Below are 20,187 nucleotides of genomic sequence, written 5' to 3'. Positions count from 1 at the left end.
AGTAAACCAGAATCTGCCGCCATGAGGAGGTCATTGGTGATTTTTAGGAGTGCTGTTCCTGTTCTGTGGAGGGGGCAATCAAAGTCTACGTGGACAGGAAAGGTGAAGGAGGTACTTTGGTCAGACTGTGTTCTGTTTTGGAGAACAGACTCACTGGGTGGATTCTTCTAAACTGGGACAGCATTTGTTGTGTTTTCCTCTGAAGGTGAACAGTGTGTGAGTCCCTCTGGTGGATGTTGTGTAGAACTGTGTTGTCTTTGCTCCAGAGGTTTTTGTTCAGAGTTTTGCTGTTTCCTGTCACTGTGGGCCTCACAGCACAGTAGTACACAGCAGAGTCTGACACTGCAGCAGAGGAGATCTGCACTTGGACCATTTCCACATGTGCTTCCACAAACAGTCTATGGTTTGATGCATTTTGTGTTCCAAGGTGAGAGATTATGAACTCAGGTTGTTTTCCTGGATATTTTTGATACCAGAAGAAATAATCACCCGACATCATTTTAGAGTATTTATATGTGAGTAACAGAGTTTCCTTCTAAACTGGACTCTTCATTCTTGACTGGACTCAGATATTCACAGTCAACACCTGAAGGAACAAATAAATGTGTTAGACTGAGTTTGATCACAAACAAACATTATCAAGTGAAAGATTGGAATTCAGCTGAATCCAGTTGTTCTTTACCTGTGAGAAACACCAGTAGATGGAGATAAACCATCCAGTAATCCAGGTCCAGCATGTTGAAGAAAGGGAATGTTCCTGGTTTGTAGATTGAACTGTGCTGAACAGATCACTTGTTGTGTCTTGTGGAGTTCAGGATCAGATCAGCTACTCCTCCTCCTCCTCTTCTTCAGTGTCTCCTCTGTTACTGGTCCAGTCTTTTTGTTCCTCCTATGTATGGATGGCTTTGGTTCAGATCTCCACATCTCTCCATCCTTCTGCTCTGAGCTCTTAGACCATGAGTTTGTCCAGTCCAGATCAGATGATGCTCTGACCTCCTTTACCGTTCTAAATCAAAGGCAAACCCAGCTGATTGGACCTGTGGAAATACTGGAGTGGAAGTGGAACAGAAAGTGACTTCAACATGAAACTGAATGTAGGGACTTCATTAATGGATCAACATGATCCTTTGTCCATAAAGGTCAGTGAAGGGGTGTCCATCTGTCCATGTCCAGGTGGATTTATTCCTCTAATGCTGCTATATTGACCTTCATAATTACTGACAGATGAGGACGGAATAGGACTCAACACACCTGATACCCTGAAGCCACCATCTACAGTTCCTGAATGAAATCAAGGTTTGGGACAGTATGTCGTGAGCAGAGGAACCTCATATTTAGACCCATTGATGATGGAACCTGAAAACCCATCAAATGAGTTGCTAATCAGTGACCGAGCTGGGATGGAAATGTGTGGATCACTACCAAAGAACAAGATGTCATCTGCATAAAGCATCACTTTCTGTGACGTGGGCCCAACACGTATGCCAGGGAAGTTGGGATCTCAGAGGATGGTGGAAGCAACTGGTTCTCCAGCCAAACTGAGGGGGGGGTGGGGTCTCCCTGGTCACAGCTGTAGACAAGCTACAGTAGGAGGAGATGAGTGCATTAGTAGCTTCTCCACAAATGTGTCCATGTGCGACTTGGTCATGGGAAGGTTGATGAGATGAGTTGGAGGTTTTGCCACTTCTCTTGGACAGGTGGAAGCACACAGAGTTTGAAAAACACCAACTCCTCAACAGAGGAAACCCAAAGCTACTGTAGAATAAGGCTGGCATCTGTGTGTTTAGTGTCATCAGCTGGTTTGGCGCTGATGTGTGTTTGAGGAGAGTGTGACTCCTCCCACAGTGTTTGATTGGTAGCTGTAGCCACAGTGACTGTGATCAAACAGGAATGAGCAGAATCCATCTGATATGAAGCTGTGGGTTCAATCCCACTTCCCTCCTCTGTGCAGAGTAGTCAGATCTGTGTGATCAGGTTTTTGTACAGCCTCTTCTCCACTTTGGATCACTGTGTTTCTAGAGCACAGTAGTACAGAGCTGTGTCTGCCAGGGTTAGGACTGGGATGGTCAGCTCTGTGGTCTGGCCTGGTGTTTGGGATTTAAATCGGCTGTCACGGATATACTGAGATGGGGAATTCTTTGCTCCTTTCCAGAGGATAAAGTGAGGAGGCTGAAGGTCAGAATGCTGCCTGTACCAGTGAAGGACAATGCCACTACCAGATGTTTCATATTGACATCTGAGTGTGACAGGTTCTCCTTCTCTTCCACTGACTTCAGCTTCAACAGGATGAATCTTGTTTCCAGATATTAGACCTGAAACAGGAAGAGGAATGAAGCTGAGTTATGCTGACAAATGGGAGCCCCATAAATACATTGACCTTCAACACATGTTGTGTTACCAAAGCCCAGAGCAGTGAGAAGAATCCACAGCCAATGTTCCATCTGTACGACAAGGTTGAAATCAACAGGACAAAGTGGCTGATGTTCAACATTCAGTGTGAGAACTGTTCTCTGCACAGCAGCAGTTATTATTGACTGAATGGTTGAACACAGTGCACAAGTCACGCAGCACTGACTTGATGATTTTGTGGGAACTTAACTGCAGCTTCTATGAAAAACGAAGCAGGACTTCTCGTTGTCTTTCTGAGTTTTTACTGACAAACGTTGGCACAGTACATTAAAATAATGGCTAACAGTATACAAAAACAACGTCTCTCTTATTTCAACGGTTACTTCCTACTTTCTTCTTCGATTTTTTTTTGTTAACCTCCTTACAACTGAAATGTAAAACAAGAAATGCCCCCTTGTGGCCGAGTGTGAACATCACATGTCATGAACAAAGATTATGTATAGAAGCGACTTACCTTTAACTGTATTTTAATACTGTCTTATATATTTAAACTATCTGAACATAAATCATGAAATATAGCTTATAAATCAATTATAATAATGTTCAAAGGATACAACATCCTCCCCCCCATGAAGACAGTTCATGGAATTAAAGCTCCAGGTGGTACAGCAGTTGAACTGGTCTTCTTAATATCATCCCATCTGATGTGCGTACAGCACAGGATCTCACAAATCCATCTCTTCCTGGAAAGAGATCTTTGATGATCCCCGTTCTCCAGATCTGGCGCGGTGTCCTCTCCTCTCCAATAAGCACCAGGTCCCCTTCCTTGAGAGGGGTAGAATGAGAGTTCTTACTGGTGTGCGCAGATCTCAGCTCCAGTAAGTACTCCCTTTTCCATCGAGTCCAGAAGTCGTTGAGCAGACGCTGGCGATATTTCCATCTCCGTGTTAGCTCCTCTCTGCTGGAGCGGGGGGTGTGACTGGCTGCATGAAAGGGCTTGGGTGGCAAAGAGCAGAGTCGCCTTCCAATTAGAAAGTGAGCTGGGGTGAGAGGCTGAGGCTCTTCAGGTTCATTGTAAACAAAGGTGAGTGGTCATGAGTTTATTGTTGCTTCTGCTCCTGCCAGTAGAGATGTCATCTCCTCAAAGCTCAGTGAAGCTCTTCCCATCACCTTCCTTAAACATGTTTTAACTGATCTAACTAACCTCTCCCAAAATCCCCCCCACCAGGCAGCTCGTTCTGCAATATACTTCCATGTGATGCCCCTTTCGGTGAAATACCTTAAGAGTTCAGGCTCCTTGATGGCTGTCCAGAGTTCTCGGAGGTCTCGATCAGCTCGTTTGAAGGTTCGGGCATTATCCGAATACAAAACCCTACAGAGGCCTCGTCTGGATATGAATCTCTTAAATGCCAGGAGGAACATCTCTGTTGACATGTTTGACACCAGCTCCAGGTGGACTGCACGTGTCACAGCACAGGTGAACAGTGCTATATATGCCTTTTCCACTTCGCCTTTCTTAGTCTTGACATACAGAGGGCCTGCAAAGTCCACTCCAACAGTTTCAAATGGAGGTGATTCTGTAATCCGATCTTTTGGCAGGGGCGCTGTTGTCTGCTGCATTGCCTTTACTCTGAATCTTTTACAAATAGTGCAGGCTGCAATGATTGTCTTTGTCATTTGTCTGGCTCGTGGAATCCAGTATTTGTCTCTTAGTTGCATTAAAGTGTCTCTCATACCTGAATGCATCACTTGGTCATGACAGCACCTGATCAACATTTCAGAGAGTCTGTGATCTGAGGGCAGAATGTATGGATGTCGCTCACCGAAGCTCATGTCTGAGTGTTGCAGTCTTCCTCCCAGACAAATCAAACCGTGCTCATCTAGAAATGGTTTCAGCTCTCTGATTCTTGAGCCTCTATAAATGTCTTTTCCTGCTCGTAACTCAGTTTTCTCCCTCTGGAAACCTTGATTTTGTGCCTCCAGAATCCAGTATCTTTCAGCTTCAGCCAGCTCATCAGCCGTCAGCTCTCCTTGCTTCTTTTCACTTGAGCATACATTGTATGTGAATCTTCTAATCCATGCTGTGACTCTGAGAACTGTTTTCAACTTACTGTAGTTTTCCAGTTTTAACAGTGGATCTATTGATGTTTGTTCCATGTTGTTGAGCTGGACTGTGACATGACTTGGCCTAAGCTCAGTCTTTACCTCCTCTTCCCAGAACCTTTCATCAGGAAACTCTTGTTGCTCTGCTGAACTCAGAAACTGTGGCCCTGACCACCAAAGCTCCTCTTCCTTCAGCCTTGTGACTGTCTGGCCCCTTGTAGTGAGATCAGCTGGGTTGAGTTTCCCGCTACAATGGGACCAGGTTTCTGGTGTGGTCAGGGACTGGATCTCCATCACTCTGTTGGCAACAAACTGTTTCCATCTATGTGGTGAACTAGAAATCCACTGAATCACAATCATGGAGTCTGTCCACATTCGGATTTGGTTCGGCTGCATATTCAGTGCTCGAAGCAAATTGTTTCCCATTCTTGCAGCCACCAGAGCCCCCATTAGTTCAAGGCGTGGCAGTGTGAGTTTCTTAATGGGTGCAACTCTGGACTTGGACATGACCAGTCTAGTCATGGACTCTCCCTCAGCTGTCTGTCCTTGGAGATAAGCTGCTGCACCATATGCTTTCTCACTTGCATCACTGAAAACATGAAGAACTTGACTGTTTTGTAGCGTCTCAGTTCCATACCACCTGGGAATGGCAATCTGATGGAGCTGAAGAAGCTCCATACACCACTGCTGCCACGTTTGTGAAAGATCATCTGGCAGCTCCTCGTCCCAGCTGATGCCTCTTTGCCACATGTCCTGGAAGAGACATTTCACTCTTATTGTGAATGGTGTCAGAAAGCCCATGGGGTCAAACAATTTAGCTGAAGAACGCAGGACACTCCTCTTCGTGTTCTCTTTGTCTTTAAAAATGTCCATCAGGTGCTTCAGGTTAAAAACAAAGTCATCAGTTTCTGGCCTCCATTCTAGGCCAAGCACCTTTAACACACAGCCACATGCCTCTGGATCCATGCCAAAGTCAAAATCACTTTGCTGCCACTTGGCCTTCAGTTCAGAGGAATTTGTAGTCCATTTACAGAGGGTCATGCTTGCGTCAGACATTATTTTCTTTGCAGTTATTGTCAAAGCGTAAGCCTCTTCAACACTGCTTGAGCTGGCAATAAAGTCATCAACATACAGAGAGTCTTTCAGAGTGTTAATGACCTGTGGGTGACTAGACTGGTATTTCTTAAGGTGATTTCTGATTGTGGCTGCCAGCAAAAATGGACTTGATGATACACCAAACACTACACGTGTCATTCTCAGCACACGCAGGTTTGTGTTCTTAGCCTCAGGGTGACCAGTGAGCCACAGGAACCTCAACACATCTCTGTCCTCTTCTGCGATTGATATCTGTAGGAAAGCCTTTGTAATGTCTGCCATGAACGCAATGGGGTGCAACCTGAACCTGACAAGGACGGTGAGGAGGTCTGGGTTCAGGTTCGGTCCAGTGAGCAGACAGTCATTAAGAGATGGACAGCCATTCTCATGTGCAGAAGCATCAAAAACGACCCTCAGCTTGGTTGTTGCTTTGTCCTCTTTTATCACAGCGTGGTGAGGTAAGTAGTATTGGACGTTGCTATTTTCGACTCCAACTGTGACTTTGGGCTCTGGGACATCTTCACATATTCCTTGATGAAGATAGTCGTTTATTACATCATTGTATCTCTTAAACAGTGTTACATCAGCTTTCAGTTTTCCTTTTAGACCTTCAAATCTTTTCTGGGCAATTCTCAGATTGTCTGGAAGCTCAATTGCATCTTGATGCCATGGCAACTTAACTTCATATCGCCCTTCTTTGTAGCTGACTGACCTGTTGAAGTGTTCTTGAGCCTCAGTGTCCGCTGCCTGTCCTTCACCTTTGCAGGAGATGCCCAGAGACTCTATTTCCCAGAATGCACGCAGCTGGTTTGAAACCTGCATGGTCTCCTCAGTGCAGATTTTCATACATGAAGCCTCACTCATGCTTAACACGGAGACTGGGCCCTGTACTGTCCAGCCAAAAATGGTTTCTATGGCAACTAAGCGGTCTGACAGTCTTTCAACTCTACCAGATACCACCTTCCAGTAGAAATCAGCACCTATCAATACAGACAGTTCCAGCTCCTGGTCAGTGCTGCCTGAAACATCTGCTGACGTCAGTCCTCTTCTTTCTAACTGCTGCTGGATTTGCTCTCCTGGAACCTGCATGATGGCGGAGCTAACTTGTGGTGTTTCAACAGCCTCAATCTCAAGGGTCTTCTCTTTGTCACAGACATTTTGCAGAATTAACTTCACAACATTTCGTTCCATTGTTACTGGGGTGTCACTGCCAAAGGTGTGGAGCTTTAAAGTCTCTTTTCTCACAACAGGTAATCCTAATGCCTTTGCTTGCTTCTCCAGGATGAAGCTGCGCTGGCTTCCTCCATCCATCAGACAACGTAACTTCTTTTTCCCTTTTGTTCCCTCTGCCAATGCTGTTATTGTTTGCAGGAGAGCTGTGTTCTGCTTGGCTGTGCTTGTCTTTACTGTGTGAGGGGCCACAGATGAGATGACAGCCTCAGTTATTTCTTGAGCACTGTTCTGGGTATCACTGATTTCACTCTTGTCACACATTGTGGGGTGGTGTCTCCGTCCACACACACTACATGACACTCCCTTAGTTTTGCAGAATTTGGCCATGTGTCGCTGTCCTAAGCATATGAAACACCGTCCCATTTTCTTCAGCTTTTCTTTTCGCAGGTTAAGTGTGTTGTCTGTACACAGTTCAGATTTATGACTTGTGCTGTCACAGAATATACATCCTAGAGGGGACTGTGAGCTGCTGGTGTAGAGCATGGCAGCTGATGGCAGATTTGGCTTTCTGAACTTCCAACTTGATGAATCAGGTTTGTATCTGTGCTGGTTAGAGGACTGTGAATCCTTATTTTGGTTTGATGCTCTAGTTAGGTGCATGGCACGCTCTCTGCTTTCAACTTCCTGCTGTAGAAAGGTAATGAGCTCTGGAACCTTCAGTTCATGATCTGAACCTATTTCACGTGTGTAAGCAAGAGCAAGGTCGTCTGGGATCATCTGCAGTAATATGGGGCACAGCAATCCTCCATATGTGTCCGACACGACTCCCATTGCTTCCAAGCCTCTAATCTGAACCTCACACTCATCATAAAGTTTTCTGAGAGCAACAATGTCTGAAGATCTTTTAACTGGCGTCAAGCTCAACAGTTTAGACATGTGTGCACTTACAATCAGGTCCTTTCTTCCAAATCTCTCCTTGAGCATGTCTATGGCAGCGTCGTAATTGCTTTCTGTTATCTTTAATCCCGCAATGGCTCTGGCTGCTGGACCCACTAAATAGGACTTCAGGTAAGTAAGCTTTTCCGTTTTGCTTAGCTCAACATTCTCATGAATAGCAGTCTGAAATTGGTCCCAGAATTCTTGCCACATCGCTATATCTCCGTCATATTTATTTATGTACAACTTGGGCAACTTTACCGTTGGTCTGCTGGTTACTTTGCTCAAGTGGGCGCTGGCGTCACTCAGCCGCGGCGACATCTGTGCACCCGCGGCGGCTCCTTCTCTTTCAATCAGTCTCATGGCTCGAGCCTTCCAGAGGATAAGGTTGTCCTGGTAATCCACAGTCTTTACGATGTCCGCCTCCAGCTCGTCCATCGGTATCTCCCCTTCTAGCTCCTTCTCTAGCTCTAGGAGATTCGCTTCCTTCACCGACAACATGGACAGCAGCTCTCGTATGCGGTCACAACTCACATCGTCCTTGGATGTCTCCTCTTCAATAGCCCGCAGCAATTTTGTCGTGGAGGCTCTTACGACTCCTCGCTTTTGTTTTAGTCTCTGTAGCCGTTCCGTCATTGTCCCGGTTCCTGCTGTCGGTCGGTTAGCTACAGCTATCGGCTAACGGTTCCCGTCTTCACTCTTTAGTCTCCCGTGTCCCGGGTTTCGGCACCAAAAATATGTGGGAACTTAACTGCAGCTTCTATGAAAAACGAAGCAGGACTTCTCGTTGTCTTTCTGAGTTTTTACTGACAAACGTTGGCACAGTACATTAAAATAATGGCTAACAGTATACAAAAACAACGTCTCTCTTATTTCAACGGTTACTTCCTACTTTCTTCTTCGATTTTTTTTTTGTTAACCTCCTTACAACTGAAATGTAAAACAAGAAATGCCCCCTTGTGGCCGAGTGTGAACATCACATGTCATGAACAAAGATTATGTATAGAAGCGACTTACCTTTAACTGTATTTTAATACTGTCTTATATATTTAAACTATCTGAACATAAATCATGAAATATAGCTTATAAATCAATTATAATAATGTTCAAAGGATACAACAGATTTCACCCTCTAGTGGATGTTGTGTAGTACTGTGTTGTCTTTGCTCCAGAGGTTTTTGTTCAGAGTTTAGCTGTTTCCTGTCACTGTGGGCTGCAGAGCACAGTAGTACACAGCAGAGTCTGACACATGAAGCTTCTGGATCTTCAGAGGAGCTGATCTTGATGTTTGATCCAGTGTGGATGTGAATCTTTCCTTGAACATCTCTGCTGTGGTTCCTTGGTCGAGTGTGAGTCGGTTCAGGATGAATGTGGGTCGACTGTTTCCTTCCTGTTTGTACCAGTACAGATAATTACTGGGATAACTGCTGTTGTATCGACAGCCCAGAGTTACTGCCTCTCCTTCAGCTCCTGTCACATCTCCTTGTGGTTGCATCACGTTGTCGTTTTGGCCTCTGCATTCTGTAAAACAGCCACAAACAGTGTCAGTGTTCTGTTGGAGAATCCAGCCAGTGTGTGACTGATATCAGCCAAACACAGTGGGTTCATACCAAGGCACAGAGCAGCCAACAACACCCAGAGAAACAGAGCTGTCATATGGGCAGTGCAGAGGAACTGTGAGCTCCAACCAGTCCAAAGAAGGCACTGATCTGTGTTTAGTCTGCATCAACACTCAGGTGGTGGATTAGAAGGAGGAGTCTGATCACTGGGACTCAGTCACTCCTCCCAGTGTTTCCTCCTCCTGACACATTGACCTGTTCATCAGCCGCTCTCAGGTCAAATCTGATCAAACCAACACTGACACTGTGTCACCTTCTAAATGTCCAGGACACAGTCCCAGTCCAACTAGATTTTCAGGCCAAATGTTCCAGTCAGCTCAGGTTTGTACCAGTAAATGTGTTGACAATGTGTCCAGTCCTTGAGTGAAGTCTTGGATTGGAACCTGGGCTCTTTTGGAGACCCAGGAATTCTATTGGAGGCAGTGAAGGGCTTTCAGAAGGTCCACTACTCCTGATGTTTCCTCTACAAGCAAACAACATGTGGTCAAATGGTCACAACTAGAAGATGTTTCTGTAGATGCTTTGCTGCAGGACAATTTCAATGACAGTGTTTATGTTGAGAAGGTTCAAAGACATTGAGTCCATTGTGTCATGTCTTCAGGATGTCTTCTTCACTAAACCACACAGACGTACTATTTCCAGTCTTCCAGGCCCAGACATGTGTTGGCCCTGACACTTCAAACTGATGGACATTAGGAAGGTATTTTGTGTACTGGTCCAGACTAACGGGGTCTGACAAGGACAGGTTGGGGGACAGACCAAGGAGAGTTGTGTATATGAACCTGAACCAGTGACTGTTGTGGTGGGTCAGTAGTGTTGTCCAGTCCACAGTTGAATATGGAGTGCAGGGGTGTGTTGTGATGATGCATTAGTTCCAAAGCAGATGGCAGAGTGGTAGAGGACATGGAGCCCTTTCATGTTGATCTGTCAATAACAGGACTATAATCCAACATGGGTGGGACGGTCATTTGAACCAGTATTTGTCTGTCCGAGGAAGTGAAAGAGGAGCACATTCTATAGAGGAAACTGATGTTGGATTGAACCTTGGACTGCAGTCGCTCACTGTGGAGTCAAAAGGACAGAGTGATGTGGAGACAGATTCACAGACATTTGGACTCAGTGACCTGGTCTAGAGGGGTCCCATCCAGACTAGACTCACTGGGGGTCTGTGAAGGTACGTGGGCCTTCTTCCCAAACCACATGACCTTGTTTTTGGATGTGTTTAGCTGAAGGTCCAGTCTGTATGGGGGCCTGCTGGAGTCTACTGAAACTAAGCTTAAGTTTAGAACCAACTCTATCTGGGGGGAGATTCAGGGTCAAACCAGCGTCTATGAAAACCCTTTATTCCAAACCTGTAGACAGGGACATGACCATGAACAAACACATTCAAACACTATCACAACAAACTCCATTCCTGGTCTATGGGGGGTCAGGCTGGTCTTGGACCAGTCCACATGTACCAAGTTGTGTCAAAAGGATGGAGGGGTGAAGTTTGTAAAGAGTCGTTTGCAGTGAATCCAAGCCGACTGTTTGACAGAGCAGCCTTTACAGACACATGAGAGACAACAGTGATACTGACATCTGCACAGAACAACCCAGAACCTGTGTGTCATGGTTGGATCAGTGTGTGAGTCCCTCTAGTGGATGTTGTGTAGTACTGTGTTGTCTTTGCTCCAGAGGTTTTTGTTCAGAGTTTTGCTGTTTCCTGTCACTGTGGGCCTCACAGCACAGTAGTACACAGCAGAGTCTGACACTGCAGCAGAGGAGATCTGCACTTGGACCTTTTCTCCATGTGCTTCCACAAACAGTCTATGGTTTGATGCATTTTTTGTTCCAAGGTGAGAGATTAGAAACTCAGGTGGTTTTCCTGGATATTGTCGATACCAGAAGAAATTATCACTGAGTGCCATTGTTTTAGAGTATTTATATGTGAGAGTAACAGAGTTTCCTTCTAAACTGGACTCTTCATTCTTGACTGGACTCAGTTCTTCACAGTCGACACCTGGAAAAGACAGAGTTCTGTTAATTCAACCTGGAATAAAGTCAATCAGTGAATCTTGTTTCAAAGCTGTTTAAATGTGACTAGTACAGAACCAAACATACGTGTTGTAATGGTTAGAATCAACCCATAAACCATCCAGTAATCCAGGTCCAGCATGTTGAATAAAGGGAATGTTCCTGGTTTGTAGATTGAACTGTGCTGAATAGATCAGTTGTTGTGTCTTGTGTAGTTCAGGATCAGATCAGCTCCTCCCTCAATTATTCACCAAGAGGTAGTGAGGGTGGTGAGTGGGGGAAAGGGTGGTGATGATGATGATGATGATGATGATGATGATGATGATGATGATGGTGATGAGGTAGAGGAGGGGCTGAGGTGAACTCTGAGGTTCAGTTGTGTATCATCAGCATAACAATGAAAGCAGACGCCATGACGGCTGATGACACGGCTGAGTGGAAGCATGTACAGGATGAAGAGGAGGGGGACCAGGACAGACCCCTGAGGGACACCACAGGTGACCAGGGCTGTTGAGGACTTGCCATTACCCAGGCTGACACACTCAGTCCTACCAGAGACAGGAGATGAACCAGTCCATAGTGGTGTGACAGAGACCAGCATCAGTGTGGAGGCGGTTCAGGAGGATGTGGTGGTCGATGGTGTCAAAGGTCACAGTGAGGTTGAGGAGAATGAGTAGGGGAAGGAGAACGAGCATCTGCAGACATACCAAGGTCATTGGTGACCCCGACTCGTGCGGTTTCTGAGAATGGAAGCCAGACTGAAACTTTTCATCGAGGGAGTGAAGTTGAAGATGGTCTTGTAGTTTTGACATATAAAGAATCAAGTGTTTTATTAACAGAAAAATAAACTTAAAAAAAACAAACCTGCAGAGATAATGCACAGTCCACAGTACCAAGGTGACGAGGATCACACTGATGGAGAGAATGTGTGTGACAGATGGTTAGTGTTTTTAACGTTCACTTCCCTCTATTATTCTGGTGTATCTGTGTTTCATTTTTAAACCTTCTACTTCACATGTCTTAATTTGATGTCTTATTATGACTCCTAATTTCTAACAGTTCAGGACAGTTTCCCTAATTTGTCACAGGAATGCTGTTTCAGCACCACGGACAGTGCACCATCCTAAACACAGAAAATGCACATTAGAAAACATTTAATGCAAAAAAAAAAAAAAAAAAAGCCAAATATATTTCAGTGTCTGAAAAGAGCATCAATAATTACCAAAGTATATGTTGACATCTGTAGTGCTGGGATAGGCTCCACCCCCATGACCGTCTGGAGATCAAAGCAGTTCAGAAAATGAATGAATGAATGAATGAATGAATGAATGAATGAATGAAAAAAACCAACACTCTCAGATGGAACTATGTTCAGTTTTTTTCCAGTGGTCAAAGTGGACGTGGCAACAGATTTCCACATGAACTTTGGTGCTGGTTGATCACTGTTCTGAAAAAAACAGACAACACAACCACTGGATCTTCCTCTTCTTCATGTTGTAGCTGTAGAGGTTTCAGTCTGTGGACATTATTACCATCTGAAATGTGATGATCAAGACACGGGATGGAGTCCACGTCCACTGTTTATACACTTATCTAAATACTCTGAAACAGTGTAAGATCTTCATACCATCGAGTTGAGAGCACCGTGACTTTCACATAGGGCTGACATTCATTCACCTTACGACAAAATAATTCATGAAGTGGCTGTAGGTCTGATATAGGAAGATCTAAAGGCACCGTTAAGAAGACTGTGACAACTGTACGGTGTTTGTACGACACAAAATCACGTTATTTTCTCACTGAGGCCTCAAGTTGCTCTTGCGGCAGCGGTAAGGACTTCATAAGACAGTCATAAGAAACTACTGCTGCCTCTACGAATGTCTACGAACTCCACAACTTGTACGAACCGGGAGATTCATATGAACCCATCGTTCGTATGAAGGTTTGTGATGGAGGCTTAAGGAACTTATCGCACTGTTGGGCTGTGGATTCTATGTGACTTTGGCTTCGGGGGTTCAGGAGATGGTTTATTGTTGAAAAGAGATGTTTGGAGTTTCTGGGATGAATGATATTGGGGTTAACATAAAGAACATCTAATCAAAGAATCATATTTTTTATTATTTAAGAAATCCAAAGGGATCAAGAACTTTTAACAAGACACTTAATTTAGAGATTGACCAATGGGAGAACATGTGCAGATTTCCAAACATTAGGGACATTGGACAGATTACAGAGATCAGTCCAAGGTTCTGTTCTGAAGTCCACAGAAAAGTGAAGGAAATAAGGATCCAGATGAAGAAGACCTGGAGATGTTCCAGGGTCTACAGTAATACAGGAATAGGAGTAAAATGCACTCAAAGACAATCTGATGGACACAAAGTCAACTAGAGACAAAAGGGAAAACATGGACTGGATTCAGGACTCATTCTTCTGCACTGGATCAGAACATTTGCATCTAACAGTGTGTGAGTCCCTCTAGTGGACGTTGTGTAGTACTGTGTTGTCTTTGTACCAGAGGTTTTTGTTCAGAGTTTTGCTGTTTCCTGTCACTGTGGGCCTCACAGCACAGTAGTACACAGCAGAGTCTGACACTGCAGCAGAGGAGATCTGCACTTGGACCTTCTCTCCATGTGCTTCCACAAACAGTCTTTGGTTTGATGCATTTTGTGTTCCACGGTGAAGGATTAGAAACTCAGGTGGTTTTCCTGGATATTGTCGATACCAGTAGAACTCATCACTGAATGTTGCTGTTTTAGAGTATTTATATATGAGAGTAACGGAGTTTCCTTCTAAACTGGACTCTTCATTCTTGACTGGACTCAGTTCTTCACAGTCGATACCTGGAAAAGAAAGAGTTCTGTTAATTCAACCTGGAATAAAGTCAATCAGTGAATCCTGTTTCAAAGCTGTTTAAATGTGACTGGTACAGAACCAAACATACGTGTTGTAATGGTTAGAATCAACCCATAAACCATCCAGTAATCCAGGTCCAGCATGTTGAATAAAGGGAATGTTCCTGGTTTGTAGATTGAACTGTGTTGAATAGATCAGTTGTTGTGTCTTGTGTAGTTCAGGATCAGATCAGCTCCTCCTCCTCCTCTTCTTCCTCCTCCTCCTCCTCCTCCTCTTCAGTGTCTCCTCTGTTACTGGTCCAGTCTTTTTGTTCCTCCTATGTATGGATGGCTTTGGTTCAGATCTCCACATCTCTCCATCCTTCTGCTCTGAGCTCTTAGACCATGAGTTTGTCCAGTCCAGATCAGATGATGCTCTGACCTCCTTTACCGTTCCAAATCAAAGGCAAACCCAGCTGATTGGACCTGTGGAAATACTGGAGTGGAAGTGGAACAGGAAGTGACTTCAACATGAAACTGAATGTAGGGACTCCATTAATGGATCAACATGATCCTTTGTCCATAAAGGTCAGTGAAGGGGTGTCCATCTGTCCATGTCCAGGTGGATTTATTCCACTAATGCTGTCATATTGACCTTCATAATGTCTGATGGATGAGGACAGAATAGGACTCAACACAGCAGATACCCTGAAGCCACCATCTACAGTTCCTGAATGAAATCAAGGTTTGGGACAGTATGTTGTGAGCAGAGGAACCTCATATTTAGACCCATTGATCATGGAACCTGAAAACCCATCAAATGAGTTGCTAATCAGTGACAGAGCTGGGATGGAAATGTGTGGATCACTACCAAAGAACAAGATGTCATCTGCATAAAGCATCACTTTCTGTGACGTGGGCCCAACGCGTATGCCACGGAAGTTGGGATCTCAGAGGATGGTGGAAGCAACTGGTTCTCCAGCCAAACTGAGGGGGGGTGGGGTCTCCCTGGTCACAGCTGTACACAAGCTACAATAGGAGGAGATGAGTGCATTAGTAGCTTCTCCACAAATGTGTCCATGTGTGACTTGGTCATGGGAAGGTTGATGAGATGAGTTGGAGGTTTTGCCACTTCTCTGGGACAGGTGGAAGCACACAGAGTTTGAAAAACACCAACTCCTCAACAGAGGAAACCCAAAGCTACTGTAGAATAAGGCTGGGATCTGTGTGTTTAGTGTCATCAGCTGGTTTGGCACTGATGTGTGTTTGAGGAGAGTGTGACTCCTCCCACAGTGTTTGATTGGTAGCTGTAGCCACAGTGACTGTGATCAAACAGGAATGAGCAGAATCCATCTGATATGAAGCTGTGGGTTCAATCCCACTTCCCTCCTCTGTGCAGAGTAGTCAGATCTGTGTGTTCAGGTTTTTGTACAGCCTCTTCTCCACTTTGGATCACTGTGTTTCTAGAGCACAGTAGTACAGAGCTGTGTCTGCCAGGGTTAGGACTGGGATGGTCAGCTCTGTGGTCTGGCCTGGTGTTTGGGATTTAAATCGGCCGTCACGGATATACTGAGATGGGGAATTCTGTGATTCTTTCCAGAGGATAAAGTGAGGAGGCTGAAGGTCAGAATGCTGCCTGTACCAGTGAAGGTAAATGCCACTACCAGATGTTTCATACTGACATCTGAGTGTGACATGTTCTCCTTCTCTTCCACTGACTTCAGCTTCAACAGGATGAATCTTGTTTCCAGATATTAGACCTGAAACAGGAAGAGGAATGAAGCTGAGTTATGCTGACAAATGGGAGCCCCATAAATACATTGACCTTCAACACATGTTGTGTTACCAAAGCCCAGAGCAGTGAGAAGAATCCACAGCCAATGTTCCATCTGTACGACAAGGTTGAAATCAACAGGACAAAGTGGCTGATGTTCAACATTCAGTGTGAGAACTGTTCTCTGCACAGCAGCAGTTATTATTGACTGAATGGTTGAACACAGTGCACAAGTCACACAGCACCAACCTGATGATGTCGCCCTCTAGTGGATGTTGTGTAGTACTGTGTTGTCTTTGCTCCAGAGGTTTTTGTTCAGAGTTTTGCTGTTTCCTGTCACTGTGGGCTGCAGAGCACAGTAGTACACAGCAGAGTCTGACACATGAAGCTTCTGGATCTTCAGAGGAAATGAGGTCTGGTTGATGTCGGCGTCAAATCTGTCGTCCTGGAACTCGGGAGCTTTAACTGTTTTTGATACGAATTTATTTTTCTGTAACATGTATCTGGGATAATCATTCACTTCTTGTTTGTACCAGTACAGATATGCACTAGTGCTGCTGGTCTCAAATGTACATTGTAGAGTCAGTGTGAGTCCTTGAACAGCAGTGACATCTCCTGTTGGCTGGGTCACTTTGTCTTCTCCTTTACACTCTGGGGAAGAACAGAACATGCAGAGGAAGAGATGAATCAATACAGATGATTGATTCCAGTTGAACAGTCAGTAGGTTTCTAGAGTTACCTATCCAGAGAGTCAGAATCAGGATGTTTCTCAGCCAGTGTTTCATGTCTGCAGTGAGAGGGGAGGAGACAGACCAAGAACATTCACATCTTCTCAATTTTCTGTTTGTTTCTCCTCAGGTCCTCACATTGACTCCTCCCCTCAGGTATTTTCCCCACCCACCAGAGTCATGATTGGACGAGTGGAGTAAAGAGACATTTAAGGTAATTAGTGGTCCAGACCTCAGGTGAAGGTGTGTTCATCTGGACAGGTGACCATTTGATCCCAGCTGATGTATGTGTTTGTTCCAGGTCCACTTGTGTTCATTGCTCTGTGTTCAATGTGCTGCACTTCTGTATCTGAGTCTAGAAAACGCACCCAGTGGTCATTCTCCCACTGTACATGTGATGATAGAGAGCACAGGAAGTGGATGAGGTGGACCAGTGAAGAAAAGGAGGGAACAATGAAGGAACCAGTGAACATTACTGTATTAGCTACACAAATGGTTCAGCTCTAGATGGTGTCGGTCTGATCTAGGACAGAGAAGTTTCTGTGTTCAGGTGGGGGAGTTTTCCTCCCCTTCTACTCCCCTCACCTGTGGGGTCCCTCAGGGGTCCATTTTGGGCCCAGTCCTTTTATTACTGTACATGCTCCTGTTAGATCCTTTCTTTATAAATATGGTATCTGTTTCCACTGTTACACGGATGATACACAAATCTATCTGCTGTTCAAAGGTAACTCCACTACCTCTGAGGTGTTTTCTGGAACATGTACAGCAGTGGTGTTGAACTCATTTTAGTTCAGTTCCACATTCAGCCCAATTTGATCTGCAGTGGGCCGGACCAGTCAAATAAAAACAGTGAAAGAATTAAAATTATATTATGATCAGGTTTACATCTACAAAGTTTCCTTAAAAATCTGAATAACATGAACAACTTGAATTGTCTTAAGAAAAACAAGTGCAATTTTAAGAATTTTATGCCTCAGTTTATCAGTTTATCATTTACACATGTGCATTACAGTCGCATAAGACATTTAATAACAGGCGGAATTTTGGTAAAATTGCATTTACTTTTCTCAAGACATTTCCATCTGTTCATATTTGTTCAGGTTTTTCACATTTCTTGTAAAAGTATAGTTTGGTAATATGAACATTTTCATGTAATTTTCCTTTTTTTCACCCAAAAAAAAAAAAAAGAGAAAATTTGTTGTTGTCATTATTTATAGGTTCTTATGATAATATTTTACTGGTTCTGACCCATTTGAAATCCAATTGGACTGTATGTGTCTGTATGTGGAACCTGAATTAAAATGGTTTTGACACCATTTATTGTTAATTTCTTCAGTGTAATTTTTGCATTTCACAAATTCATCCCGTGGGCCAGATCGGATCCTTTGGCGGGCCGGATTTGGCCCCCGGGCCGCATGTTTGACACCTGTGGTCTAGAGGATGTTCAGAGTTGGATGGCACATAGTTTTCTGAACTGGAATGAAAAGAAAACTGAAAATGTAATGTTTGGACCCCCTTGACCTCAAGCCACCCCTAGTATTGACCTGGGCCCCCGGGGCCCCTACAACAAACCTGCTGGGTGATTTTTGACAGCACCTTCACATCTAATAATCAAATAAATGCAGTTTTTAGAGCTAGTTTCTTTCAGCTCAGAATCCATACTGAAGTCAAGACTTGAGTCTCCCTCAAAGACTTTGAGAAGGTGATCCATGCTTTGGTCTGGTCTGGTCTAGACCTGTACTCAGGTGTCTCTCAGTCTCTGCTGTCTCGCCTTCAGTTGGTCCAAAATGCTGCTTCCTTCCTCTTAACTGGCACACTTAAGCCAGAGTGTATGACACCTGTTTTAGCCTCTACACTGGCTCCCAGTTCGTTTTAGAATTGATTTTCAGATTTGACTGTTTGTTTTGAAGTCATTCCATGGGTTGGCACCTTCTTATCTTTCTGATCTTTTAATTGGTCACACTCCTTCTTGTTGACTGAGGTCAGCTGACCAGTCTCTCCTGGTTTTTCCAAGGTCCAGACTGAAGAACGGGGGGTGGGGGTGGGCTTTTCTGGAACTGCTCCTAAATGATTGAACAGCCTACCTCTCCATATCAGGACCTCACCTACAGTTGATACTTTTAAACTCATCTAAAAACCCATTTTTATTGTTTGGCTTTTAAACCGGATTGAGAATTGACTTTTTGGTATTTTGTTTATTTTTTTTACTTTATTTTATTTTCCTGTGTAGATTTTAGTGTCTGTTTTTTATTTCTATTCCTGCTTTGAATCTGTACAGCACTTTGGAAAACATCTGTTGTTTTTAACTTTGCTTTATTTATAAAATTGACTTGACTTGAAAATTGAAAGATGATGCAGTTGATTTGGATTGGACTTGGATTGAGGCGTGGAGCCAAGAAGGGGGAGGAGCAAAAGTAACAAAGCACACTGAGGAGGACGGACGAGGAGTCTGAGTTAAATCCAGAAGGAAATCTAATGTGAAAACAGAATGTAAATGTGTTGATGTCAGTGGTGGAAGCCTGGCTGGATTCATGTCCAGGACAGAATGCTCTGTTTCCTGGAGTCTGTGGAGGACACATCTCACATACTTGGTTTCCTGGACTTCCACACCTGCACATCATTCAGAGCTAAGTGTCCACCACCTGTGGAGTTCTCTGAGCTCCCCTTTTGTTCGTCCTCTTTGGACACTTGGACCCATATCTATAACTGTCCTCCTCATTCCCATCTCCCACCACCAGGACAGAACTGTAAGAACAAAGACAATGTCCACACCTGACCTTCTGCCCCGGAATTAAACCCATAAACCCTCCCACTAACTCACATTAACTCACATTAACTCACTTTAACTCACACTGACTCCCAAGACCAAGGAAAGGTTGGGGGGACAGACCAAGGTCAGTTTTCCTGTTTTCCTCTGGTTGACACTGGTTTCCTCTGTTGTCATATTCATGGTTATTTGTCCTTTCAATGGTCTGGACCAAGGTACTGTTTGTGTCTGGAGTTGGTCAGTAGCTCAGCACCACTAATGGAGTAGGATGGTTCAATGAGGACAATCAAAGTCTACGTGGACAGGAAAGGTGAAGGTGGTACTTTGGTCAGACTGTGTTAGAATACAGAGATCAGAGATTTACTGTCATTGTAAAATGTTATACAATGAAACTGGGTAGAGCTTACCCTCTTCAGTCCAAAATAAATAAAACGAAGAATAGCAATAAATCAGACATCCAATAAACCTGTCGAGTCAGTAAAACATTCATTCAAATCCACAGTTCAGACACTTTGCTCTCACATACTTTTATTGCACAGAATTATAGAACATACAGTCTGACCCATAGGCCTCCCTTTGGCTTTTAACAGTCTGATTGTTCAAGGATACAAACTGTTTTTTAGCCTGTTCGTCTGACTTTTGATGCTTTGATTGGTGGTGGTGGGAGGGGCTGTTGGTGCACATGTGGTTTACCACCGTGACAGTGAATGAATAATGGATCCATTGTATGTGTTCATAGAAAAGCGCTCCATAAATCTAATCCAAATAGTAATGTTTTCAACAGGTGACAAGTAAG

At 44.2% G+C, this 20,187-nt stretch overlaps 1 protein-coding gene and 5 gene segments (V, D, J or C); 1 reads left to right on the top strand and 5 right to left on the bottom strand.

Annotated features, from left to right (window-relative positions):
• LOC115437229 (dual specificity protein phosphatase 18) overlaps positions 1–20,187 on the top strand; it is a 165,060-nt gene that overhangs the window by 24,097 nt on the left and 120,776 nt on the right. The gene's annotated exons all lie outside the window — the stretch shown is intronic.
• Positions 2,005–2,564, bottom strand: LOC115437456 (T cell receptor alpha variable 38-1-like). The segment is given in 2 exon segments: positions 2,005–2,312; positions 2,399–2,564. Coding segments are annotated over 2 exon segments (351 nt in total).
• On the bottom strand, positions 8,711–9,333 carry LOC115437455 (T cell receptor alpha variable 38-1-like). The segment is given in 3 exon segments: positions 8,711–8,714; positions 8,856–9,177; positions 9,267–9,333. Coding segments are annotated over 3 exon segments (372 nt in total).
• Positions 10,830–11,461, bottom strand: LOC115437242 (T cell receptor alpha variable 4-like). The segment is given in 2 exon segments: positions 10,830–11,277; positions 11,379–11,461. Coding segments are annotated over 2 exon segments (420 nt in total).
• LOC115437265 (T cell receptor alpha variable 38-1-like) lies at positions 15,467–16,077 on the bottom strand. The segment is given in 2 exon segments: positions 15,467–15,882; positions 15,969–16,077. Coding segments are annotated over 2 exon segments (351 nt in total).
• On the bottom strand, positions 16,161–16,716 carry LOC115437239 (T cell receptor alpha variable 18-like). The segment is given in 2 exon segments: positions 16,161–16,547; positions 16,636–16,716. Coding segments are annotated over 2 exon segments (432 nt in total).

Source organism: Sphaeramia orbicularis, chromosome 17, assembly GCF_902148855.1.
Source record: "Sphaeramia orbicularis chromosome 17, fSphaOr1.1, whole genome shotgun sequence".
NCBI classification, from domain to species: Eukaryota; Metazoa; Chordata; class Actinopteri; order Kurtiformes; family Apogonidae; genus Sphaeramia; species Sphaeramia orbicularis.
This window is presented reverse-complemented; position numbering and strand designations above follow the sequence as displayed.